The sequence below is a fragment of the Engystomops pustulosus genome, chromosome 1, assembly GCF_040894005.1.
Source record: "Engystomops pustulosus chromosome 1, aEngPut4.maternal, whole genome shotgun sequence".
Lineage (NCBI taxonomy): Eukaryota > Metazoa > Chordata > Amphibia > Anura > Leptodactylidae > Engystomops > Engystomops pustulosus.
The window spans coordinates 156,289,245-156,316,345 of record NC_092411.1 but is presented as its reverse complement, the minus strand read 5'-3'; the positions used below and the strand labels follow the sequence as shown (position 1 = coordinate 156,316,345).

The 27,101-nt window shown below is 45.1% G+C and overlaps 2 protein-coding genes across 6 annotated transcripts in view; one reads left to right on the top strand and one right to left on the bottom strand.

Moving 5' to 3' along the window:
• FKBP8 (FKBP prolyl isomerase 8) overlaps positions 1–3,334 on the bottom strand; it is a 44,964-nt gene extending 41,630 nt beyond the window's left edge. The window contains exon 1 of the mRNA XM_072112522.1: positions 3,180–3,334. The gene's annotated coding sequence lies outside the window, so the exon portion shown is untranslated. The remainder of the gene's footprint in view (positions 1–3,179) is intronic.
• Positions 3,335–15,230: 11,896 nt separating this feature from the next.
• On the top strand, positions 15,231–26,559 carry KXD1 (KxDL motif containing 1). Of its 5 annotated transcripts, none has more exons than XM_072112462.1 (6): positions 15,253–15,435; positions 15,837–15,890; positions 19,841–19,950; positions 20,028–20,180; positions 20,921–20,967; positions 25,033–26,559. In XM_072112462.1, exons 1-6 carry the CDS (start codon positions 15,340–15,342, stop codon positions 25,263–25,265), a joined length of 693 nt encoding a protein of 230 aa, XP_071968563.1. In that variant the 5' UTR covers positions 15,253–15,339; the 3' UTR covers positions 25,266–26,559. The 5 variants fall into 5 exon arrangements, with proteins under 5 accessions (XP_071968588.1, XP_071968563.1, XP_071968571.1 ...); XM_072112470.1 differs by having other exon boundaries at positions 15,255–15,384; XM_072112487.1 differs by lacking the exon at positions 15,837–15,890 and having other exon boundaries at positions 15,231–15,384.
• The last annotated feature ends 542 nt before the right edge of the window (positions 26,560–27,101 follow it).

The following is a 27,101-nucleotide window of genomic DNA, read 5'->3' as shown; positions in this document are numbered from 1 at the left end:
CCAACATCGCCTCCGTGTCCCCGCATGGTCCATCGCAGGGATCGTGACATCAGCCGCTCGCTGACATTCTACTATGTGCTCCGGCATCGGCACACACTATGATGTCAGTGAGCGGCTGACATCATGATGCCTGCGACGGACATGGAGCCAATACCGGAGCATCGCTGTAAAGAAGAGGACCTGAGGGAGGGGGGGTTCGGTTTTTGTTTTTTTATAGGCATTATATTGGGGGCAGGGGGTGGCAGGCCATATACCCCAGGGGGGTGGCAGGCCATATCCCCCAGGGGGGTGGCAGGCCATATCCTGGGGACGCTGTGACCAATGCATTTCCCACCAGGTTTTTGGAGTTAAAATTAGGGGTCCCAGATTAAAGTCGAGTATATACGGTATTTTTCCATTTAAAGAGCTGTGTATGGTCTTGTTTTATGCATAACAAATTGCAATTCATAATGACGGTATTTAATATTCCATGCTGTGTACTGGGAAAAAAAAATCCAAATGCAGTGAAAATGATGAAAAAATGCATTTGCATCATTTTCTTGTGGGCTTGGATCTTACGGCTTTCATTGTGAGCCCCAAATGGCATGTCTACTTTATTCTTTGGGTCAGTATGATCACGGGATACCATATTTGTAAAGGTTTTATAATGTTTTCATTCATATACAAAAATGAAAACCTCCTGTAAAAAAAAAAAAAAAAAAAAAAAAAAAAAACTTCATTCTGCCATCTTCTGGCGCTAATAACTTTTTCTTACTTTGTTGTACGGAGCTTTTGATGACCTTTTCAACGCTACCATTTTGAAGAGGGTATGACCTTTCTATCACTTTTTAGTGAATTTCATATATTTAGCAAAATGGCAGCTATTTTCCGTTACAAGGTTTAACACCGGGGAAAATTTATATTTATATCAATTCTAGGGAAGGGGGGGAATTTTTTTTAAACTTTTATTTTACTATTTTTCAGACCCCTTAGGGAACTTTAACTCTAGGTTGTCTGATCGATCCTACCATATACTGCCATACTACAGTATGGCAGTATATGGGAATTTTGCACATCATTTATTATAATGTGCAAATTTCATATTGTAGTAGCCTAAAACATGACAGCCTTGGATCTTTGTGTGACCCCAGGCTGTCATGGCAACGAGGAGTGACGATCTGAGCCAAGGTGGCAGCGTTAAAGGAAACCTACCACTTGAAATGGTAGGTGTAAGCTGCAAAGGGTGAGCTGGTGCCGGAGCTTATTTTTGTTATATCGCGATTTAAACACTTTTTAATCTTTATATCTGAAGACGCTTCGGCACACCGTGTGCGCTTTACACCGGCTCTCCGGCACTTCCTATGTAGGGGCGCGCACAGTCTTATTCATTCCCTAGTCGGGGAGGGGGGTGGTGGCCTGTCTTATTCATTCCCTAGTCGGGGAGGGAGGTGGTGGCCTGTCTTATTCATTCCCTAGTCGGGGAGGGAGGTGGTGGCCTGTCTTATTCATTCCCTAGTCGGGGAGGGGGGTGGTGGCGGCCTGTCTTATTCATTCCCTAGTCGGGGAGGGGGTGGTGGCGGCCTGTCTTATTCATTCCCTAGTCGGGGAGGGGGGTGGTGGCCTGTCTTATTCATTCCCTAGTCGGGGAGGGGGGTGGTGGCCTGTCTTATTCATTCCATAGTCGGGGAGGGAGGTGGTGGCCTGTCTTATTCATTCCATAGTCGGGGAGGGGGGTGGTGGCCTGTCTTATTCATTCCATAGTCGGGGAGGGGGGGGTGGCCTGTCTTATTCATTCCATAGTCGGGGAGGGGGGTGGTGGCCTGTCTTATTCATTCCATAGTCGGGGAGGGGGGTGGTGGCCTGTCTTATTCATTCCATAGTCGGGGAGGGGGGTGGTGGCCTGTCTTATTCATTCCCTAGTCGGGGAGGGGGGTGGTGGCGGCCTGTCTTATACATTCCCTAGTCGGGGAGGGGGGTGGTGGCGGCCTGTCTTATACATTCCCTAGTCGGGGAGGGGGGTGGTGGCGGCCTGTCTTATACATTCCCTAGTCGGGGAGGGGGGTGGTGGCGGCCTGTCTTATACATTCCCTAGTCGGGGAGGGGGGTGGTGGCGGCCTGTCTTATACATTCCCTAGTCGGGGAGGGGGGTGGTGGCGGCCTGTCTTATACATTCCCTAGTCGGGGAGGGGGGTGGTGGCGGCCTGTCTTATACATTCCCTAGTCGGGGAGGGGGGTGGTGGTGGCCTGTCTTATACATTCCATAGTCGGGGAGGGGGGTGGTGGTGGCCTGTCTTATACATTCCATAGTCGGGGAGGGGGGTGGTGGTGGCCTGTCTTATTCATTCCATAGTCGGGGAGGGGGGTGGTGGCCTGTCTTATTCATTCCCTAGTCGGGGAGGGGGGGGGGTGGTGGCCTGTCTTATTCATTCCCTAGGGATATGTATTTTTATTTGGCGTTTCTGGGTTTATTTTCAGTGCAGCACTGTGTTATTTTGGGCTATTTCTAAGGCAGGTGCAGCCCTCAGACCAAAAAAGGTTGTGTACCCCTGATCTAGACCCCGAACTGAAGAAGTCTGAGGGCGCGTTCACACGTTGCGTTTTGGTTGCGTTTTCATTGCGTTTGGAACGCATATACAACAGCTGATGTGAGGTAATTTGCCTAATTACATTACCGTTTACGTTTGTAAACGCAATGTTAACGCATGCGTTAACAAAACGCATGCGTTAACGCGTTGTTAACGCATGCGTTAACATCGCGTTTACGATGCGTTTTGTTAACGCATGCGTTAACAGTGATGAAATTAGGCAAATCACCTCTCCTCAGCTGTTGTATATGCGTTTCAAACGCAATGAAAACGCAGGTCAAAACGCAACGTGTGAACGCGCCCTGAGGATTCCAGACCGTCCATTATTAGGGGAAATATACAATACCCCTTTGTAAAGGGCTGTAAAGACTATGAGGCTTGAGTATCCAGACAAAAATAAGTCGTGGCAGAACCCTAGGGCATGGCTAGGAGCAGCCCATTATGTGTCTCATAGGGCACTGCCATGCATAGCAGTCCACGGCTCCCACCCCGTCATCACAGATGTTCTACATTAGAAGTCACGTAGGACTGGAACCCCGTGCATAGTCCACTAGCTCCCCACTACAAGCAGAAGCCCAAACGCCCCGGTGTCCATCGATGCCCCGCGCCTATTACCGTGTCCTGCTTGCGACCACTGCGTGCCCTGTCACCGGGCCACTTGAGATGTCACCTGCGGCTTCCAGTGCTGCTTACACCTGGAGAGCGCAACCCTTCCGGTAACAGCATATAAACAGCGCTATGATTGGCCGCATCGCCTCGTCTCCTGATTGGTCCGCCCGGTCACATCCCTGCGCTGCACGTGACCGAGCGCGATAGCGCCTGTCTGCCGCAAGCAGCGTCCTCTCACAGGTGGACTGGACGCGGTATAATCTCACCCGTGACCCCTTTGGACAGCGCGCATCTTCAGACTTCTCTGCCGAGAACTGCATCTGAAATACTAATGGCAATAATTAAAAAGAAAATGACATTTATATTAAAGGTGAAAAATAAATAATACTAAATACGTTATGGCTTCACATTTATCAAAGCCTCTGCGCCAGTTTTCTGTTTGACTGTGCATTAGAAAGAACGTGCAAACTGCGTGCACATGTACTTATAAAGTGTCTGCAGCTGCACTATACCCAACGCCACACAACTTTCTGCACATAAAGTCACACCGTGCACTATATTTATCATGCAAAGTCCCACAGAAATGTATTGCATGCCACATGTTAAAGGTGCATCTAAAAAAGTTGGTGCACTCTGTCCGAGCAGTGCAGGCTATTTCCCATTACGGCATTATCTGGCATTTCAGATGCGGCGATACCTAATGTGTTTATGATTTTTACTGTTTATTTATATGACTTTTAGGGAAAGGGGGTGATTTGAATTTTTAGGGTTTTTTTAATATAATTTGTTTTTACTTTTTTTTATTTTTTACTATTTTTCAGACCCCCTAGGGTACTTTAACCTTAGGTTGTCTGATTCTACCATATGCTGACATACTAGAGTATAATAACTCTAGTTATTATATATCTAGTTATCTATGATAGCAGGGGAATCGTGGATTAAACCCCAAATAGAGGGTGTGAAGACTGTGCCACAGCTGTAGCACAAGAAGCTGCAGAATGATTCCGAGTAAAAGAAAAATTTGTAACAAGGTTCACTTTGCTGAACCCCGATGACCGGTCTGCCTGATAATAGTAAGAAGAATTCAAGGCCCCTCAATTACATCTAAGGTGCAATATTAATATGCCCCAATAATCTTAGTTAGTGGTACACTAATGAAAGAAACTGTCAGAACCGTTCAGTGTGAATTGTGTCTCAGGGGTTTTGACACGCCCGATTGCGGTGGTGCAGCTAGTTCTGACAGTAATGTGCAATGTGAATTGTGCCTTTGGAGTCTGGACACACCCGATGACTTTGGTCCAGCAGTTAATGAGTTACCTGGTCTTTGCTGGACTGATGCAGGTGATTTCAGCTCCAATCAGCACTAGTCCTATCAGCTTCTTGTCTGTCTCTCCAGCTTTACTTATAAGGCAGCTAGTGGCTCAATTGCGTGCTGGCTATTGTCTTGTTCTTACCTGGATATCCCAGCTCCCCATATTTCCCTGTGACCTCTTTGTACCTTCTGTTATCGTTGCCGAACCTCTGCCTGACTTTTGACTACCGTTTTTTGCCCACTGAATTTGTACTGCGATTCTTCTGGTTTTGATTCTGGCTTGTCGACTACCCCTTATTGTGTTGTATGTCTTGTCCTGTTACGTGTGTCACTTACATAGTATAGGGACCGCCACCGAGGTTGTCCGCAGTTGCTAGAGCTGTCTTGAGGCAAGTAGGTAGGGACAGTGGGGGGGGTTCAGCCTTAGGGCTCACTGTCTGGTTGTCTTGCCCCCCTAAACTGACAGAATAGCCAGCCCAATATACTGTCGCTGTCATGGACAGCAGAACTGCGTTGACAAATATTGTGGAACAGATGCAGCAAATCAACACCATGGTGCAGGAACTAGCTGTTCGGCTTCATGAGCAGGAGACGGCCCCACGTCAGTTTACCATGGCTTCCCCAGCGCCACCTGTACAACTCCCAGATAAGTTCAGTGGGGATAGAAAGAGATTCTGTGCATTTCGGGAGGGGTGTAAATTGTTTTTTAGATTGCGCCCCCGCTCTTCTGGGGATGAGGTCCAGAAGGTGGGCATAGTTATGTCTCTACTCCAGGGGTCACCACAGGAATGGGCTTTCTCGTTACCTCCTAGTTCTCCTGAGTTGCAGACGGTGGATGGGTTTTTTCAGGCCCTAGGGCTACTGTATGATGACCCGGATAGTGCAGCTAATGCTGAACGTCACTTGACAGGTCTGAGGCAGGGTAGACGTCCTGTGGAGGAATATTGCTCGGAGTTTAGGCAGTGGAGTGGTCCCTCCACTTGGAATGACTCGGCACTCCGATTTCAGTTTCGTGTCGGACTGAATGATCGGTTGAAGGATCTGTTGGTAGCTTATCCCACTCCTAGTTCCCTTGAGGATAGCATGACATTAGCTATCCGAGTTGACAGACGCTTGAGAGACAGGCTAAAGGAGAGAGGTACATCAGACGCTTTTAGACCTTCACCTATTCGTGTTACCAACCCTAGTCCTTCCCCTTCTGCTATACCCCCATCAGAGGAACCTATGCAAGTGGATTCTACTGATGCCAAGACCAGACGTGCATATCGTGTGTTGAACAACTTATGTTTCTACTGTGGGAAAGCAGGACATCGAGTCCGGCAATGTCCATCCCTTCCTGGACCACCGCCGGAAAACTTCTACGCCTGAGTGACTATCGAGGGGGTCACTCAGGCGAACAGGTAACCTTCACCAATAAGAATAAGTTATTATTGCCTATTTCATTGTCTTTGGGAGGGAGAAACATCTCTGGTTATGCTCAGATTGACTCGGGGTCTTCTGCTAATTTTGTTAACCCTATGTTCTTTTCCGGTCTAGAGGTGTGTCCCCTTCTGCTCCAATCTCCTGTTAATGTCACAGGAGCAGACTCAGCCCCCTTTGCTCAGGGGGATATACGTTACATCACTCCCTGCCTTGAGGTTAAGGTGGGGGCAGTTCATGTGGAACGTATGAAGTTTTTGTGTCTGCATAACCTGTCGTCTGATGTGATCTTAGGTTTGCCTTGGTTGGAGAAGCACAATCCTGTTTTTGATTGGGCAAACCGGGAACTGGTAAAATGGGGTACTGAATGTGACTCCCATTGTGAGGTGGTTTCTTTTGCTGAGTGCTCTTCCATGGAAGAGGGTATTCCGAGTTTTTTGTCCGATTATGCGGATGTATTTGATGAAAAAGCTGTGGACGGATTGCCGCCACACAGACCATACGACTGTACCATTGAATTAATTCCCGGTGCCAAGTTTCCTCGAGGTCGTATTTTTAACTTGTCTTGTCCAGAAAGGGAGGCTATGCGGGAGTACATTAAGGAAAGTCTCCAGAAGGGTCACATTCGCCCATCTTCCTCCCCATTGGGAGCAGGGTTCTTTTTTGTGGGAAAGAAGGATGGGGGATTACGACCCTGTATAGATTATCGACAACTTAACAGAATCACTGTTAAGAATCAACACCCTCTACCCCTGATTCCTGACTTATTTAACCAAATTGTGGGGGCCAAATGGTTTTCCAAGATAGACTTGCGAGGGGCTTACAATTTGATTAGAATCAGAGAGGGTGATGAATGGAAGACCGCTTTCAATACACCAGAGGGTCATTTTGAATATCTAGTGATGCCTTTCGGTTTATGCAATGCCCCGGCGGTCTTTCAACATTTTGTGAATGATATATTTCGTCAGCATCTAGGTCGTTTTCTTGTGGTCTACTTAGATGACATTTTGATTTTTTCTCCCGACTGGGCTTCACACATAAAACATGTTCGGGTAGTGATGGAACTGCTTAGACAAAACAGTCTGTTTGCTAAGTTGTCTAAATGTCAGTTTGGTATCCAGGAGGTCTCTTTTTTGGGTTACTACGTCACCCCTAATTCCTTCCGTATGGATCCCCTTAAGGTGGTGGCCATCGAAAAGTGGGAACGTCCCAATAATTTGAAGGCCTTACAAAGATTTCTGGGGTTCGCTAATTATTATAGGAAATTTATTAAGGGGTTTTCTGTTATAGCCAAACCACTTACTGATCTCACCAGGAAGGGGGCAGATCTTGTCAACTGGTCTCATGAGGCTATCCGAGCATTTGACAAGCTCCGTAAGTGTTTTTCAGAGGCCCCAGTACTGACTCAACCTAATTTTGAACGTCCATTTATTGTGGAGGTGGACGCATCAGAGGTAGGGGTAGGAGCGGTGTTGTCCCAAGGATCGGACACTCTAACTAACCTGCGACCTATTGCGTTCTTCTCAAAGAAGTTCTCTCAAGCTGAATGTAACTATGATATCGGTAATAGGGAACTATTGGCCATCAAGTTGGCATTTGATGAATGGAGGCATTTCCTTGAAGGTGCCAAACATAAGGTGGTGGTACTCACTGATCATAAGAATCTGGTTTACCTAGACAATGCTAAACGTCTCTCGCCACGTCAAGCCCGATGGGCTTTGTTTTTTACCAGATTCGATTTTGAAGTCACTTACCGACCTGGTTCCCGTAATATCAAGGCTGACGCCTTGTCTCGTAGCTTTGATTTAGAAAGTTCCCCCAGAACTCAATCTGATACTGTTTTAAGACCCGGGGTAGTAGTGTCTATTTTGCAACCTGACTTGGTGACCCTGATTGCAGAATCTCAGGGTCAAGCACCTCATAACACTCCAGACTCTTTGTTGTATGTACCGCCTAACCTTCGACTCCGAGTTCTTGAAGAGATTCATAGTTCTGTTTTGTCTGGTCATCCAGGTGTGGCAGGTACTAAGTATCTGCTCTCACGCCATTACTGGTGGCCATCTTGGGCTCGAGATGTCAAGGCTTTTGTCGAAGCTTGTGAGGTTTGTGCTAGGTCCAAGGTCCCTCGTAGGCCACCCGAGGGTCTGTTACATCCTCTACCGGTCCCTACGAGACCTTGGACGCATCTTTCTATGGATTTTATTACCGACTTGCCACTATCTAAGGGTAAGACAGTCATTTGGGTAGTGGTGGATAGATTTTCTAAGATGTGTCATCTCATTCCACTACGTAAACTGCCTAACGCTCGCACACTCGCCACACTTTTTATTAATCATATTCTACGTCTTCATGGGGTGCCTGAGAATGTTGTTTCCGACAGGGGTGTCCAGTTTGTGGCTAGGTTTTGGAGAGAGTTCTGTGGCAAATTAGGTATCTCTCTGTCCTTCTCGTCTGCATTCCATCCTCAGACAAATGGACAGACAGAGAGGACCAATCAATCGTTAGAGCAATTTCTAAGATGTTTTGTGGCTGATACTCAGAATAAGTGGAAAGACTTCATTTCTCTAGCAGAGTTTGCTATAAACAATCATGAACAACGTGCTATTAAGATGTCACCATTCTTCTGTAATTATGGTTTTAACCCCAGGTACTCGTCTGTTCATTCTGCAGAATCTATTAATCCCTCAGCCGAGGCCATTTTCTCTAAACTGTGCACAGTTTGGGCCCAAGCTCATCAGAACTTGGTAAAAGCCCAAGAGTCTTATCAAAGACATGCTAATAAAAGACGTATATCTGGCCAGCAATATGTACTAGGTGAGAAGGTCTGGCTTTCAGCTAAAAATCTGAAACTTAGGGTGCAGTCAGGGAAACTGGCACCCAAATATATTGGACCTTATACCATTGTGGAAATCATTAATCCGGTAACCTTTAGGTTGAAACTACCCAATGCTCTTCGTATCCATCCTGTGTTTCATAAGTCTCTTCTTAAAAGATATGTGCCACCGGTGTTGCCTTCACCTCCTCCGGCTCCACTCATCGTCCAGGGGGAATTGGAGTATGAGGTGGAGAAAATTTTGAATTCCCGCTGGGTACAGGACTCCTTACAGTATCTGGTCCACTGGAAGGGTTTCGGACCGGAGGAGCGCACGTGGGTCTCTGCTAAGGACATGCATGCGCCCCGTCTGGTCCGGCGGTACCATTTACATAATCCTTCTAAGCCTGGTCCAATGATTAAGGGTCCTGAGGCCCCTCATAAGAGGGGGGGTACTGTCAGAACCGTTCAGTGTGAATTGTGTCTCAGGGGTTTTGACACGCCCGATTGCGGTGGTGCAGCTAGTTCTGACAGTAATGTGCAATGTGAATTGTGCCTTTGGAGTCTGGACACACCCGATGACTTTGGTCCAGCAGTTAATGAGTTACCTGGTCTTTGCTGGACTGATGCAGGTGATTTCAGCTCCAATCAGCACTAGTCCTATCAGCTTCTTGTCTGTCTCTCCAGCTTTACTTATAAGGCAGCTAGTGGCTCAATTGCGTGCTGGCTATTGTCTTGTTCTTACCTGGATATCCCAGCTCCCCATATTTCCCTGTGACCTCTTTGTACCTTCTGTTATCGTTGCCGAACCTCTGCCTGACTTTTGACTACCGTTTTTTGCCCACTGAATTTGTACTGCGATTCTTCTGGTTTTGATTCTGGCTTGTCGACTACCCCTTATTGTGTTGTATGTCTTGTCCTGTTACGTGTGTCACTTACATAGTATAGGGACCGCCACCGAGGTTGTCCGCAGTTGCTAGAGCTGTCTTGAGGCAAGTAGGTAGGGACAGTGGGGGGGGTTCAGCCTTAGGGCTCACTGTCTGGTTGTCTTGCCCCCCTAAACTGACAGAAACTGTGCAGAATAACAAGGTGACATAACATAGCGTAGCCCTCCGATCGTATTAACTATGAAAAGGATATAGAGGGGGAACCAGTATCCCTTAAGTCGGAGAGTCCCTTGCTGAGTTCTGGGATGGCGGACGTCTCCTTTTCTGTCGTGCAGGATGCCATATTGGTGGAGGAGCTGGGGGCGGCATGTCAAGCTCCCAATCCACCATATCTGGAATGGGCAAGTCCCAGACAGAGCAGAAAGGATCCGGGTCTTCATAGGATCTTAGGGTCGCAGACTTTCCATCCTTATAAGCCGTTAAAGGGAATGGGAAACCCCAGCGGTAGAGGATGCCTTGTTTCTGTAGGATATCAAGGAGGGGCCAAAGGAGACGTCTCTTCTGTAGAGTGAGCCATGACAGGTCTTGATACAGCTGGATCTTATATCCTTCAAAGTCAAAGTCCCGTTTCTTCCTAGCTGCAAGCATGATTCGCTCTTTAAGTTCAAAGTCGGGCAAACAGCAGATTATATCTCCCGGGTGCCCATTAGAGGATTTTGGTCTCAGCTCTCTGTGGGCTCTGTCAAATTTCACTTGCATATCTGGTTCGGCTAGAATGGCAGCGAAAATTAAAGTCAATGTTTGGCGCACATACTCTCTGCCCTCCACCTCGGGCACCCCACGAACTCTAAAGTTGTTGCGCCGTCCTCTATTATCTAAATCTTCTAGGTGCATTATAACGTCTCTCAAGGCGCAGGATTGGGCAGAGACGGTGGATTGCAGGTCAGAAATGTATATTTTCACAAGATCTGTTGCCCTCTGGTTTTTATGTGTGTTTGTCAGATGTTTTTATTACATACAGAAATACAAGTGCAATCATATTATGAGTAACAAAAGCTTTTATTGACAGTTAGAATGAGTTAATGCAGCAAGTCAATATTTGCAGTGTTGACCCTTCTTCTTCAGGACCTCTGCAATTCTCCCTGGCAGCTCTCAATCAACTTCTGCACCTAATCCTGACTGATACCAGTCCATTCTTGCACAATCAATGCTTGCATTTTGTCACAATTTGTTGGTTTCTGTTTGTCCACCCGTCTCTTGATGATTGACCGCAAGTTCTCAATGGGATTAAGATCTGGGGAGTTTCCAGGCCATGGACCCAAAATCTCTATGTTTTTTTTTCCTGGGCCATTTAATTATCACCTTTGCTTTATGGCAAGGTGCTCCATTATGCTGGAAAAGGCATTGTTGATCACCAAACTGCTCTTGGACGGTTGGGAGAAGTTGCTCTTGGAGGACATTCTGGTATCATTCTTTAATTATGGATGTGTTTTTAGGCAAAACTGTGAGAGAGCCGATTCTCTTGGCTGAGAAGCAACCCCACACATGAATGGTTGCAGGATGCTTTACAGTTGGCATGAGACAAGACTGGTGGTATCGCTCACATTGTCTTCTCCGAACAAGCTGTTTTCCAGATGTTCCAAAAAACAGAAAGGGGATTCATGAGAGAAAATGACTTTACCCCAGTCCTCAGGAGTCCACTCCCTGTATCTTTTGTATCAGTCTGTCCCTGATGTTTTTTCTGGAGAGAAATGGCTTCTTTGCTGCCTTCCTTGACACCAGGCCTTGCTCCAAGAGTCTCCGTCTCACAGTGCGTGCAGATGCACTCACACCTGCCTGCTGCCATTCCTGAGCAAGCTCTGCACTGCTGGTAGCCCGATCCCGATGCTGAAACACTTTTAAGAGACGGTCCTGGCGCTTGCTGGTCCTTCTTGGGTGCCCTGGAGCCTTTTTGGCAACAATGGAACCTCTCTCCTTGAATTCCTTGATGATGCGATAGATTGTTGACTGAGGTGCAATCTTTCTAGCTGCGGTACTCTTCCCTGATAGGCCAGATTTGTGCAGTGCAATGATGACTGCATGTGTTTTTTTTTAGAGTTAACCATGGTTAGCAGAAGAGAAACAATGATGCCAAGCACCAGCCTCCTTTTAAAGTGTCCAGTGGTGTGATTCTTACTTAATCATGACAGATTGATCTCCAGCCCTGTCCTCATCAACACCCACACATGTGTCAATGGAGCAATCACTTAAACGATGTTAGCTGCTCCTTTTAAGGCAGGCCTGCAATGAAGTTGAAATGTGTTTTGGGGAAAAAAGTTCATTTTCTAGGCAAATATTTCAAGGGCTACTGAGGCCAGCACGGCAGGTGAAGGAGAACACTCGAGTGCCTGAGCTTCAGTTGGCGGAAGAGGTCCCGGGCCTGGTAAGGAGAATGGGGGAGCTGCATCACCATAAACAAATGCTGCAAATGCAAAGAGATAGTCTGCACTCACTAAAAACTGCGCACCCTGAAAGTAGCAAACTATATAACTTTAAGCTGCACTCACTGAGCAAAGAGCTGGCGGTGGTGGAGAAGATGGTGCCACTGTCTGAGTCCTATAGGAATAAGGAACGCTTTGCAAGACAAGCAGAGAGACAGAACATTACATCTATGTCCAGACCCTCTGACGCTGCGTCAGTGTCCAGTATGTCACCTGATGAGAGAGGAACACGTCCCATACTCCAAGCACCAAGTTTTGTGTTTCAAGAGGGCAATAAGGGAAAATAGCTGCAAAGGTCTGCAGCCGTCCCTCAGCAGGAGCATGCACAGGAACCACAAGTCCCAGAAGGCACTACACCACTGCAGGACAGTAGCCATGTGTCAGGGTGATGTGGTGACCAAGAGAGAGACATCATGATGTTCCTGATGGGTTGGGGGATGGAGTGGATCCTCAATCTGTATGGGATGTGCAGCCACCTGAGGATAATATGGAGGTGGATGAGGGGCAGGGGTTTGTGCAGAATAATGTGTGCAACTTCCCCCCACTAACATCAAGCCCCCCAGATGAGTCAGGTCCCTCTATATCAGACCTACCCCCCAATAACCAGAGTGAGCCCTGTCATGAGCCTCCTAGAAACGCCTGGAGTAGCAGTGCTCCCTCCTTCACCTCAGGCGCACACTACACAGAGCAGGCGTTTAAAGGGAACCTACCACCATGATTCTACCTATAAAGGTAGATCGGGTGGTAGGTGGATGTAAAGGACGTGAGGATAGCTCTTTTTAGAGCAAATCCTCACGTCCCCGCTAACTTTTACTAAACTTTATTACTTATGCGGCTACTGGGGCGTGGATTAGCCGGGCACGAGGCTACACGGCGCCCCAGTAGCCACGTTACTCCTCCTACCCTGTGTGTGCGGCGCGCAGCATCCGACAAGCCAGAGCATGAGCAGTAGCTCCAGCCTCAGAACTGTGGCTGCTCAGCCGCGGACATGTCGGGAAAGGGTAGGAGGAGTAATGAACACACAGGGTACACACAGTGTAACGAACACACAGGGTAGGAGGAGTGACGTGGCTACTGGGGCGTGGAGTAGCCGTGCTGTGTAGCCTCGTGCCCGGCTACTCCACGCCCCAGTAGCCGCATAAGTAAATTTACATATTAGGGGAATAAAGTTTATTAAAAGTTAGCGGGGACGTGAGGATTAGCTCTAACACGAGCTCTCCTCACGTCCCTTACATCCACCTACCACCCGATTTGCCTTTATAGGTAGAATCGTGGTGGTAGGTGCCCTTTAAAAGGAGGAATGTGGTGTGCTCTAAAAACAGAGGCGCAAAGGAAGATCTCCCAGATAGGAGGTTTGTGATGCAGGATCTCCTGTGCGGCCAGATGGGGTTCAGATGACATATTGGCAGTTATCAACCTTCCAGACAGACATAATATAGGCAGTATAATAATATCACCCTACATCTCCCTAACAGCTTCTTTATAGGCAGAGAGAAAGGCATCTACTTCTATCTCGGGCAACCAAGGAAATGCTTCAGGTGTGGTAAGATCGGCCCCGTGGCCAAAATATGTACAGTGGTGAAGTGTAACCTGTGTGGAGAGGTCAGCCAACCACACAAGGATTCCCCGGGCGCCTGGCATAACATCTCTTCAGTAGGAAAACAAAAACTTGGGCACTCACCACAAACTGTGAATATATTTTTATTCCAGCCATACAGGGAGCAAAATTATGCCAGATACGAGTGAACAACAGACCGTTTCGTGCCAGGGACTGCAACATCGACAGGGACTTCTCAGATGATAGTGCAAAAGTCAGTGATGATGCCAGGGTCATGGTCCTATCAAACAGATATGATGTTCTGTATGAGTCAGTGATTAGTTACAGCGCATTGATAATGAATATGAGGCGGAGACAGGGGACCCCCCAACTAAAAAGAAGCCCCCTCCTGTAGAGGCAACTGTAGAGTCAGACATGGAGACAGGTGGTAGAAAGGGAGATTATACTACCTATATGTAGGAAAATGCATTTGTAAACCAAACACTCAAAACAATCTTTGAGGGTACAAAAACAACAATATTTTTTATTCAATTCTTAAACTAAAAAATCACAGACTACACAGGGACAGTTTAAAATCATTTAAAAAACATACATACACAAAATCTTAAACAGGTGGACATGTGGCCGAGGGAATCAAAATAAGTATAGCACACAAATGGTCAATCTGTGTGTGAAGTGTGAAAAGCCTAATATTGTATAATCACAGCTAGCAAAACAACGTATTGTAACTTAATAGTACAAATGTGTAAACATCACTTGTAAACATCACGCCGGGGTTGATATACTGTTTAACACCTCAGATGTGACGGTGCACAGTGTTCACCCGTCACATATAATACTGCCCCTGATTGACAAGAATACAACTACTACTTTAATACTGCCTCCTATGGACAAGAAATCCCTCTTCCTGCCAAAGGTTCTAGTCCCCCCTTCCTGCCCCCAGTTCTAGTCCCTTCACCCACTCCTGCCCTCAGTTCTAGTTCCCCCCTCCTGCCCCAGTTGCCCCCATCCTGCCCCCAGTTCTAGTCCCCCCTTGCTGTCCTCAGTTCTAGTCCACCCCCCCCCCCTGCTGCCCCCAGTTCTAGTCCCCACCCCTGCTGCCACAGTTCTAGTTTTGACCCACCATGCTGCCCCCAGTTCTAGTCCCCGCCCCTGATCTCCTCACTGTAAGCAGAGCAGCTCGAGGCTGTACAGAGGAGAAGCCGAAGGGTCATGCGATCATGACATCACAGGTCCTTCAGTTTCTCCATTGAGCATGTGACCGCAGCTGGACACACAGTCCTCTAGGAGTGTGTGCACACTTGTTTTATTCCGCTTTTGCTGAGGAAATGGTTCATGTGGACATTCTGCAGCGCCCCATCTATCACACCTAAGATGCAGTAATGAATGGCAATAACAATACAATGTAGTAAAGCATGTGAGAAGCTGATGTTATCACTGATATTATACTGGCTGCTGTGTGGGGGATAATTAGTAACATAACTCCAGGGAGGACCATATCATATGATATGAGCAGCTCTCGCGTCATCTGTTTACAGGCACTGGCCATGAAGGGTTAAACAGGTAGTGGGCGGGGCAAATAAGGAAGCCTATCTGCGAACAGCAAGAAGTGACCAATGAGGCAGAAGATAACAAGTGTAACCAGGAAGTGAGGAGATTGCCGGTGGCTGCTGCATGTCAGAGCAGGGGTGCTGAGAAATGAGCGAGGATCTGCCCGAGTCCCAGGAGAAGCAGCCGCACTCGGTAACCCATGGCTCACGGCTGGTCCGGGCACCTGCACAAACATGTCAAGCAGTAAGGAAATAGAGACAAGTCCTTGTCCTCGGGCTGGCGAGAAGTTAGTGGCTCAGGTTCTGCTACGTATGTAGGGGCTACATGTCTGGTGGTGCGGGAGTTGAGCTGTATGATAACCTTGTTATGCACTGATGAACGTAACTGGGGTAACTGCAGCCATCTGATCACTTCCTGCACCACTAGAGACAAAGTATTGGAGGGGTCTAGCAGCTCACCCTCAGCTCAGCCCAGCATCCTGTGAGGGTCCTTATACACTTTCCAGTAACAATCTATTTTAGGAAAATGTTATTTCTGATATGCAATTTAGCTTTGTGGTGCACCGAGGTGATTTGCATCCCTTATGCTGGTTTTATTCTTATTCTACCCTGCACCAAACATCAATGATTGACAATCCCTTGTAGAAAGAAGAGATGTGCTCACCAGCAGATATGGTGCCATCCCGGGGCACTGAGAAGGTAATTTGCATAAATATAAACATGGAAATCTGTATTGCTCTACAAAATGCTGGTTTTACTTGTGGGCAAGTTTTTTTTTTTTTTTTTCCCCATGTTTAGTAGCTGTCATCTGAATGCTCAAGCATATTGGGGCTCATTTACTAAGGGTCGTATGCACTTGTTGGACTGTGCATTTTTAGGGCTAAAATGGTATTTAAGAAGTGTGTGCTCTGGGATTGTGTCAAACGCGATCCTTCTTTTTGGCGCAGCTGCGATGGCTTCCATGGGACACAAATTATGGGGCCTGCCTTCGGATGGTCCAACTGATTTGCACTTAGCTGCACCAAAAGATGGTGAGCGGGGAAGCGACACGTGCAGGATATATAGGGCGCACAATCTTGGTGAATCGCAGCACAGTGCATTATTGTAAGACAGTGCACCTTCTGTGAACTCCGGTGACCCTGTACATAATTGTGCCCCTTTGTCCCAAACATTTAGCAATGGCTCATCACCTAGACAAATAAATGCATGCAGCATCATTCTTTTTCTTAGTGTTATATTTGCAGTCAGAATCAGAAATTGTACATGATATCAGGGCAATGGATAAATAATATAAAAACTCCAAACACCACATTGATCAGGGACACAGCAGCATTCACATGGGGTATGCTATTTCACAAGAAACTTTCAGTAACAAGTGTGTCACTTCTTATTCTGCATGCTGCCTATTCCAGGGTTTACTGATGTAGTCTTGAATATCGCAATCATTATTCATTTTACCTATGTCCATGTCAGCAAGCCTATTTCAGGATACCTCGCACTGTAACATGCTGGTTTGTTGCAGGGTTTATATAGATCTGCTGCAGACTCTGGTATGGACATGGTCTGCACTGTGTGCGTTTCCTACAGGGCTATGGAGTCGATAAGTAAGCTTCAGACTTCTCAATTTCATTAGACTCCGACACCACCAAAATGCTCTACTACAACCCAGAGCCAACAGGCCACATGCAGCCCGTCAAGCCTCAAGTTGTGGCTCGCACCCTGATGAAAGTCCTGTAAGCACTTCCATGAGCGATGAAAGTGTTAATTGGTGCAGGAGACCAGGTAGCAGTGATTGCTACTGAGAAGTCCTCATTGTTCCTGGGTCCTCTCCTGCCCCTCAGCTCAGTGTCCTCATTCCTGACAATGGTTGTATTTGCAGGCATCAGGGCCCAAAGCATAGAGGACCCAGGAGCAGTAAGTACTTGTTAGCTGTACTGTACTGCTCCCTGGTCCACTCCTGCTCCTGGCACAGTTCTGCACAGAGCAGAGAGGAGGAGAGAATAAGTAACAGTGTGGTGCAGGGAACTGAATAGGAACCAAGAAAAGAGATTTCTTTCGTGTGCTCTGTGGTTCTGCAGTATTAGTAGTTGTCTGCCCACAGGTTCTGCAGTATTATTGTGTGCTCTGAATGCATTATTTGTTTGCTGGGGTGGCATTTTTAATTTCTAGGATACTGGTTACGGTTGCAGCCACCTAACCTCTTAATGACCAGTCCCCTTTTTGTTTTTGCGTTTTCATTTTTCACTCCCCACCTTCAAAAATGCACAACTTTTAAATTTTTTCATGTAAAGAGTTACCGTATATACTCGTGTATAAGCCAAGTTTTTCAGCACAAAAAATGTGCTGAAAAACCTCATCTCGGCTTATACACGAGTCAATAATAATAAAAAAAAAAAATTAATACTCACCCGGCGGCTCCTGATCCTCGGCGGCGGCTTCTATCTTCACGTGCCGGCAGTCGCGTCTATGCGACTTGCCGGCGGGTGCACAATATGATGTAGCGGTGTCGCCGCTGATGACGTCATCAGCGGCGACACCGCCGCATCACACTGTGCGCCCGCCGGCAAGTCGCATGGACGCGACTGCCGGCACGTGAAGATAGAAGATAGAAGAGAGAAGCCGCCGCAGAGGACCGGGAGCCGCCACTAAGCATCAAAGGTGAGTATCGTCGGAGGGTGAGTATTAAGTTTATTTTTTTATTATTCGCTAGGCATACTGGGGGCAGGCTGATTGTATACTTTATGGGGGCAGGCTGATTGTATACTTTATGGGGGCAGGCTGGCTGTATACTACACCCTCGGCTTATACTCGAGTCAATAGGTTTTCCCATTTTTTTGTGGTAAAATTAGGGGTCTCGGCTTATACTCGGGTCGGCTTATACTCGAGTATATACGGTATATGAGGGCTTTTTTCTGTGCAACAATTACACTTCATAGTAACAGTATTGAAAATTCCACGCTGTGTACTGGGAAGCAGGAAGCATTTGCACCATTTTCTTGTGGGCTTGGATTTTACGGCTTTCACTATGTGCCCCAAATGACATGTCTGCTTTATTTTTTTGGGTCGTTATGATCACTGGGATACCAAATTTATATAGGTTTTATGTTTTCATACATCAAAAATTAAAACCACCTGTACAAAAAAAAAAACTTCCTTTTTTTGGTTTGTTCTGGTGATAATAAGTTTTTCATACCTCATTGTACAGAGCTTTTTTTGCGACCTTTGCAATGCTACCATTTTGAGGACTGTACAGTCTTTTAATGAATTTTTATGGAATTTTTTATATGTTTTAAAGTTACTTTGGGCGCTATTTTCTTTTACGGGATTAAATAAACAGTTATTATAGTTTGATAGATCAGACATTTTGGGATACAGCAATATTTAACGTATTTATGATTTTTACTGTTTTTACATCAGTTCTAGGGAAAGTGGTGATTTTAATTTTTTTAATTTTTTTTTTAGACCCTAGGTTTTCTGATTCTACCATTTACTGTCACACTGCAGTAAGGCAGTATATTGGGGTTTTTGGCATTATCTATTACAATGTGCAAATTGCACATTGTAATCAATGAGGCATATCTATGAAGCTGTCTAAAAGTCAGAAAGTTCTTAGTTGCCCATGGCAATCAATAACATCTCAGCTTTCATTTTACCTCAGCTTTCATATATGAATATTTTAAAGGACAGCTGTGATTGGTTGTCATGGACTTTTAGACAGTTTGATAAATCTGCCTCAGTGTGTTAAAACGAAACCGCCTTAGGCTATTGTAGGCTGTCATAGTAACAAATCGCCGTTCCCCACTGACGTCAAAGGGCGTGATGATCTAAGCCAACATGGCGGCGCCCACGTGCTAGCACAGATCGCAGTTGTTACCAGTGGCTGTAACATAACAGGGGTTAAACATTACTGCGTTGTTACAAATTGACATATTTGATTTGGCCTTTTGTGTTCTAGAGCTGTTTGTCAAAAATCTTTCTCACCAGCATTGACATGGCAGAGACTAAGCTTCCTGTACCTGCCCTGAAGCAGAGTCAATTTGAGGTTCAGTCATTTAGCAGCAAATCCAGTGAGATTCCTACAAATATAGATCCTTAGCGGAGTGGATTTTTGATAATTGATCTGGCAGCTTTCTTGGCATGGAGGAGCTTTCAGCATGTAATAAGTAGTAGAAACCAGCTGTACAACAGCTACGGTAACTGACCTTTGTGAGCACGAAGGTTAATAGCTTCTCTGCACTTTGCAGAGAGTAAAGATGGGGAAGTGGTGCAGAGCAGTGTATGACACGGCTTGAGATGCAAAGAGGGACAAAGAAAGTTTTGTAGAATCAGACTGGGAAGAGGGGGGCTAATGAAGAGGGGTAGATGTTGTACCTCACTATTCTGTGTAGAAGATTTCTGAATCTACAAACTAAGCTACACATAGATAGCAAATTGTATACATTTTCCTTACACAAACTATAACAATTGTCTGAAAGTGGACAACCCCTTTCATAAATAACCTCTTCCTTTAGTTCTGGCTGTCATATTGAGAAGGAGGCCCATTATCCATACAAGGCTGATATCAATTGTACTGCAATCTGCATTCACAAATCTGGACTCCATGACACCATAACCATGTATTTCTATTTGCTTTCCCGAACTCTTAACAGGCTGCTGACCACGTGATGGAAGCGAGCGCTTCAGGAGTATTTTGTAGCCGGATTCTAAATATGGTGAATTCTGAAGATGTTAATGCCATCATACTGGCTCAGAGGCACATGTAGGTTTTTGTCATAAATACAGATATAAAAATGAAAAAAAAACCTGGACTAGAATTGTATTTCTTGTTGTTCTCAGGCTTGATCGATTTGAGAAGACCAACGAAATGCTCTCAAATTTTAACAGTCTATCTAATACACGACTGCAGCAGATGAGTGATCGATTTATACATCACACCAGGACACTGGTGGAGATGAAAAAGGATCTGGACATCATATTTAGAAGAATAAGGTGGGTTCTTTGGCATGTCTCCTGATCATGACATAAGGCCATGTTACTTTGTTAGTCAGACTGCTTGTAATCTACTTGGATGAGATGGAACTGTTGTACACATCTATAGCAAACAGAATGCACATTTGATCACTTGTGATGAAAGTCCATAACATATATACTCGTGAATAAGCCGAGTTTATCAGCACAAAAACTGTGCTGAAAAAACTCACCTCAGCTTATACATGAGTCAATAAAGAAAAAAAACTTAATACTCACCCTCAGGTGCCCGGATCCTCGGCGCGGCTTGTCTTCTCTCTTCTTTCTTCTCTTTCTTCTCCAGCTCCAGAGTCGCGTCTATGCAATATGCAGGGCAGCGGCAGCACCGCCGCATCATAGTGTGCCCCGGCCGACGGATTGCATGGACACGACTATGCCGGCTATTACAGCAAAGAGAGAAAAGAGAAGAAGCCGCGCTGAGGAACGGGAGCTGCGCCGAGCATTGAGGGTGAGCAAGTATCTCCGGAGGGTGAATATTAAGTTGATTTTTTTTTTTTTTTTTTTTTTGTGCGCTTGGCATACAGGGGGCTGGCTGTATACTACACCCTCGGCTTATACTCGAGTCAATAGGTTTTCCCAGTTTTGGTGGTAAAATTAGGGGTCTTGGCTTATACTCGAGTATATACAGTAATACAGAAAATACACTTGTTAACTTCCTTTATCTGAAATCTTCAGAATTTTTTTTTTTCTTCCCAATGTAGGATGTTGAAAGGGAAGTTGGCAAAGCAGTATCCAGAGTCTTTCAGTAGTAAGTTTTTAATAATATTATCTCAAATATTTGAATGTTGCTTAGCTGTTCATAACTCACAAAGAAGTGCATAGAGACAGTCGCACATATGTGTCCAGTTACCTAATCTTAGGAGCCTTGGAAAGTTGTATGGGAAAGAATGTAAGGAATCCCTGTAATGTTGATTAGTAAAGGTACCATAGGTGGGACCTGTATCTCGAACATCTGGTGTATAGTTTAAAGGGGTTTTCCCACCAAGAAAATTAGGTCCTATCCACAGTATTGGGGATAACTTACTGATTGGTGGGGGTTTCAATGATGAGACACAGATCAAGAGAACAAGGCATTTGATGGGGTTCCAGGAGTAATAGAACAGACATCCATGCATGACCGTTATGCTCAATTCATCTCGATGGAGCTGACGGAGATTGCATCATTGAGACCCCCACTGATCAGCAAGTTGGGCCCCATCCTGTAGATAGGGTCTAATTCCCCTGGTGGGAAAACCCCTTCAACCCCTTCCCGACATTTGGTGTAGTAGTATGCCCGCAGGGGCAGGGACTTGCCGCATCGTGAGGTAACAGACTCTAATACCCGGGATCGATCAGGGATTCCTCCAATCGAGGTTGTTAACCCCTTGCGCCCCACATGACCGTGGCATGTAAGGGGGTTCTGCTCTTGATTGGACCCTGTTCCCGGAGCACTTACCCAGGGGGTCAGTGTCTCCAATGGCAGCTCCGGGATCTGCCAGTGCCCCGCGGCCTGGGTCTGTGTGGTCATCTTCAGGGAGCTGGTAGAAGGCACACTTGTATTACACCTTGTCAAGTGAAGAAGAACTCAAACAAATGATCAGAGCATTGCTTGTTCAAGCCAAACTGTAAAAATAAAAAAGTTTTAAATACATAATAGTCTTTTTAATAAAATTCATTAAATAAAAGTGAAAGTCCTCTAAACACCAACATTCCTAAACACCTGGAGCCTTCCCTTCAGTGCCCATACAGCAGGTTACCACCACATATGGGGTATTGTTAGACTCTTGAGAAATGGGGGATCAAACTTTGTGGCAGATTTTGGTATTTTATCCACTGAGAATGTGTAAATTTTTTTAAAAGATACATTAATGTATCCAAAAAAAAATGTAAATTTCAAAATTGCATCAGATTTTGTTTTACCCCTGTAAATGATTAAAGGGTTAAAAAACTTCATAAAAGTTGTTTTACATACTTTGAGGGGTGTAGTTTCTATAATGGGGTAATTTATGGCTTTTACTATTATTTAGGTCTTTCAACGCGACTTGAAATCTGAGCAGTTCCCTCAAAAGCATGATTTAGCATTTTTTATGAAAATGTGAAAAATCGCACCTAAAGTTCAAATCCCCATAACATCCTACAAAAATGAGAGGATGCATTAAAAACCATGTCAACAGAAAGCAGCCATTCGGTAAATGTTACCGAATATCACGTTTTTTTGCTGACTCTGTGTTGAAAAAGACATTTTGAAAATCAAAAATTTTTTGCAAATTTTCACCAAATATTTTTTTTTCCATAAATAAATGCAATACATACCACAAAAATTTTGAAGCCTGAAGTATATGAGAAAATGATTTCAAAATCACTTGGATATGTGGCACATAGGGCAGATTTGAAAAAATGGGCCGTGTCAGGAAGGTGAAAAGTGGCTTTGTTGGTAAGGGGTTAAGGGCAAATTGTCCTCTGTGTTGGACTGTGTGGTGGGGCCTACCAATGAAATTGATACTGTGGTCCACCCTTTTGCTACATAGAAATATTACCTGTATCATGGGAGTCCAGGATTCATTAATTTCTAGACACCACCTACCAAGGCAGTCAAATAAAAAGAACATAGAAATCCCTTTCTCCGTCCCCGTCTGCTAGTGCATGGCTCTTGGTTTGTAAATAATGGCTGGGATGTTCATGTTATGTCAGGGCATTAAAGTTATATTTTGCTGACCAACACCCTTGAAATAACGCTACACAGGCTGAGAGCTGTATCACACTCTAGATCAGTGGTGGCGAACCTATGGCACTGGTGCCAGAGGCGGCACTCGCAGCCCTGTCTGTGGGCACCCAGGCCATCACCCCAGCATAAAGTTCACTAGAAAGGACACAAAGACTCTTCCTACAGAATCTTCCTACAATGATAGGGGAATTTGCCCTCCACCTTTCAATTGCGTTGGTGTCTTTAGGAGGCTGAACGACTAAAAGTTGTCAAAGAACAAGAAAAAATAAATTACTGCTTAAATTGCTGTGCTGGCACTTTGCAATAAATAAGTGGCTTTTGGTTGAAGATTGGGCACTCAGGCTCTAAAAGGTTCGCCATCACTGCTCTAGATGGTTAGTCATAGACTAAGTAAGCCACATGGCAGTGGTGGAACACATGGGAGAGCTGCTCTTTTACCCTGTAATGGCAAACCTTTTTATTGTCATGATGCATGGGTTACATGTTTACAGTGTTAACAACTGGTCATTTTTCTCATGCATTATAATTTGTATTTGTAATTTGTAACTGTTCATAGTAGTCCATTATTTTTGGCTCTATGATGGGGAGTTGGGTTTGGAGTACATAAACCCATACATTTGGATGTATATATGCCCCCCAGGCCAACGATGGGTGCACAGAGCGGTATGGTGCGGCACCGTATTGCTCCGTACCGCCGGAAAAAGTAAAACATGTCTCATCTTTCCCTGTATTCTGGCAACATGTATTTCTATGGAGAGGGGCAGGGTGGCGAGCAGCGCTCACCCCCTCCTCTCCCGTGTGCCGACGTGTGCGTGGGCACATGTTCCTATGAATGTAGCCTGAATGTAGTCTTACTCCTATGCCCACAACTGACTTTGCAATATACCCAATAATAAACCTTGCTGTGGGCCTGCATGTATAAACTTGCATTGATATAGATATATATTTACAATGTACACAATATAGTGTATACTACATAAATACTGTACCCCTTACATATTATATGCCGGGCCACTCCAATTAATCAAATAATATACGGTAATACATGGTTTCTCCTTTTGAATTATTTTATCTATATAATGTATCATGTAATTATTTTCAAACAGTGGATCTGAACAGTACACTAAACTTCCAACCACCACTGACCGTCTATTTGTATGTCAGCAGGGACAGGGAGCCTGGTATAGAGCAGGGGTCAGGAATTTTTGGCTGAGAAAGCCATGGACACCACATATTTTAAAATGTTATTCAGTAAGAGCCATACCATATGCACATGCCCCCCAGTAGATAGGGGCACCCGTGACACTGGGACAACCTGAGATCTAGGTCTCGGATCGCAGGCACACCCGTGACACTCTCTGTGGCGGCGCCGAGCTCACTCAACCCACCACTTTCCGTCTCCTGTCCCGGCTGGCCAGTGCATGCGCCGGCACTCGCAGATTTAAAGGGGCACTGCCCAATTTCTGAGTTCCTATAAAGACCTGGGGCTACCAGATAGGTAGCCATAGCACAAGTATCCCAGTATATAGGTAGCCACAGCACATGTCCCCAAGTAGACAGGTAGCCACAGCACATACTCCCAGTAGATAGGTAGTCACAGCAAAAAAAAAAAAAAAATTCACTTGCCAGCAGACAGCCAGCTCCTCTTCGCTCCCATGCTCTTCTCCTTGACCCAGGCTTAGACGATGCCGGCAATGGCGCCTGGGTAGTACAAAGGACGTAGGCAGCTGTAACATCGCTGCCTGTGATCAGTCTAGGAGACACACAGCGGCCATCACTATTTATTAAAGATCTGTCTGAGAGCCAGATGCAGCCAACAAAAGAGCCATATTTGGCTCCTGAGCCACAGGTTCCCCTACCCCTGGTATAGAGAGTCTAGCTCTAGAGGTGGGAACCACATTTATCAGATGTTTATGGCATATCCTGTGGATGCTGTGAATGTCTTTCTTTTTACAGTTATAATTATGTTCCACAGATTTTACTAGACTAAATTTATTTTTTTGTCATTAGAATTTTTTTGGTTTTATGTAGAGGTTTATAATAAAATCTAGTAGGTATAGTAAGTTAATAAAAGGGCCATCTAATATGTGTTTTCTATCCTTATTTCAGGTGTACACGAATCTCCTATTCTAGAAGATGATGATGATTTTGATCCCACCCCAAAGAGTGCAGCCACCACTATTGCTACTTCAGAGCAGAGCACAGAGTCTTGCGATACCAGTCCCTCTATAATTTCCCCAACAATGAGTCAGGACTTTGAGGACTTATCCCAGGCTCCCTCTGAAACTCCATCTGCTAATGGGCAGCTTCTGACAGATGATGAGGTGGCTCATGAGGACTAGTGGACTGTGGCCAAACTCCGAGAAGTAGGTTATTGACCTTTAAGACCTTTGCCACGGATGCGATTTCAGCAATCTTGAAACAAGCACACTGCTTCTAGAAGTGACATTGGGAGGAACTGTATGTTTCCAAGCCTCTGCATGTGAAGACTTCTCTCAAGGCTGAGATCACATTCTCTCTTCTGGTGAAGGCTGCGTCCAAAGCTGCACTTGTTCATAGATTTTCTTTCTCTATACTGTATGTAAATGACTTGACAATACTACAAAGTGAGGTTTAAAGTAAGGATTACTGTTCCATATAAGGTTTTATTTTGAACTACCAGTACCTTGTTATATTGTCATAACTGCATAATAATGCCCAATGTCTGATCCTATTTGATCCCGTTTGATTTTTGGCTCAGGAATGTGAACGATCATCATGTTATAGCACTTTATAACATTGTCTTACCTTGCGTCTGTTATTTTCTTTCACAAATATAGGTGTCCTTCCACTTTTTGGTAATAACCCTTTCAGTGACTACTTCATATTTTAGCTATACAAAAGTTTTAGTAGTCTGTAAAGGATTTTTGTCCTCACACTTTTGTAAAACAGGTAATGGGTGGTACAGTTATTCTTTAGGAAATGGGCATTATAGGCCATACAGTTCATCTGTATAGAACAAATTGTCTTTCTAAATATAAATGAATACATCTCTCTACCCCCTATTTTATCTCTACATATTAGAAGGTAGATATCCTACAAGTCATTCATCTACATGCGGTTGGTGCAGAGCAGATTACTGGCTGTCCTTCCCCATTGGCGAAGCATTTCATAGTTTGTAATACTACTTAAAAATCTTATCTAGGGCAAGCAACTTTTGTTTTAAAGACTTTATTTTCCATTTTTAAAAACATAGAAATGGCAAACATCTGCCTCAAAGGCGTACATAATACAATAATGAGCATCTGTGTTCAAGTAGTAGTAGTAGTAGTGCAGATAAACCCCATAAGATAATATTTCCGAAATGAGAGTAGCATACTGCCTCTTCCCTTGTGCGACACGCACACCCCTTCACCCCGTGCTGAAGTTTCTCCCCTTCCGTGTTTGAGGTTGTCTAGGCTGCCAGCCATACATCCCAATTCAAAGAGAAAAAAAAAAATCTGGGCTACCCATAGCCGCATAGGTAAGTTTATAAACTGGAAGATCTGCATTAATTAGACAAATCCATTTTGGGAAGAGTAGGGAGTTTAGGAGGATTCCAGTTAGGTAAGATCGCTATACTACCATAGAATATTAGCAAACAAAAACCCTTTCAATTTTATTCTGAAAAATGTTGCCTATGAGATCAAGGAGACCTAAACGCTCATTAATGTAGGAAGGATTGCCTATCCAATAATCTTGAAAGGAAGGGTATTTCCAAACTAAGTGGAAAAAGGTATCAGAGGGGAGTCTGCGCATCTGATGGGGACCCAAAGGGGTCAGGTAAGCGTGTTGTAGCCATTTGACTTGTATCGACTGATTGCAGGTGGTGATGACTGTGGAGCGCCAATTATATGTGAGTTCCTTCAAGTGCCTATCTTCCAGTTCATGGCTATTTCACTGCTATCCCATGAAATTTCTCTCCGAGGGTGACGGCTGTGTGGCTAGTAACTGTTTGTAGAAGGTGGAAATGGGTATTGCAAGATCCTTGGGTCTAGGAATAGTCTCCAAAGGACTATACTTGATTTTTAGGTTTAGGTCTTTTCCAAAGTGCTCCTTCAGTCCATGATGCAGTTGAAGGTATCTATAAAAGGTGTTAGTTGCCAAATTAAATTCCTGACTAATAGATGCAAACATCCTGAGAATCCCATTTTGGTACA

Excerpts from the sequence above, each read along its gene's own strand:
- KXD1 (XM_072112462.1), top strand. The coding sequence starts at position 15,340 with ATGAGCGAGGATCTGCCCGAGTCCCAGGAGAAGCAGCCGCACTCGGTA. Across the intron at positions 15,891-19,840 it reads CATCCCGGGGCACTGAGAAG|GCTGCTGACCACGTGATGGA; the intron begins GTAATTTGCATA and ends AACTCTTAACAG. Across the intron at positions 20,968-25,032 it reads GTATCCAGAGTCTTTCAGTA|GTGTACACGAATCTCCTATT; the intron begins GTAAGTTTTTAA and ends TCCTTATTTCAG.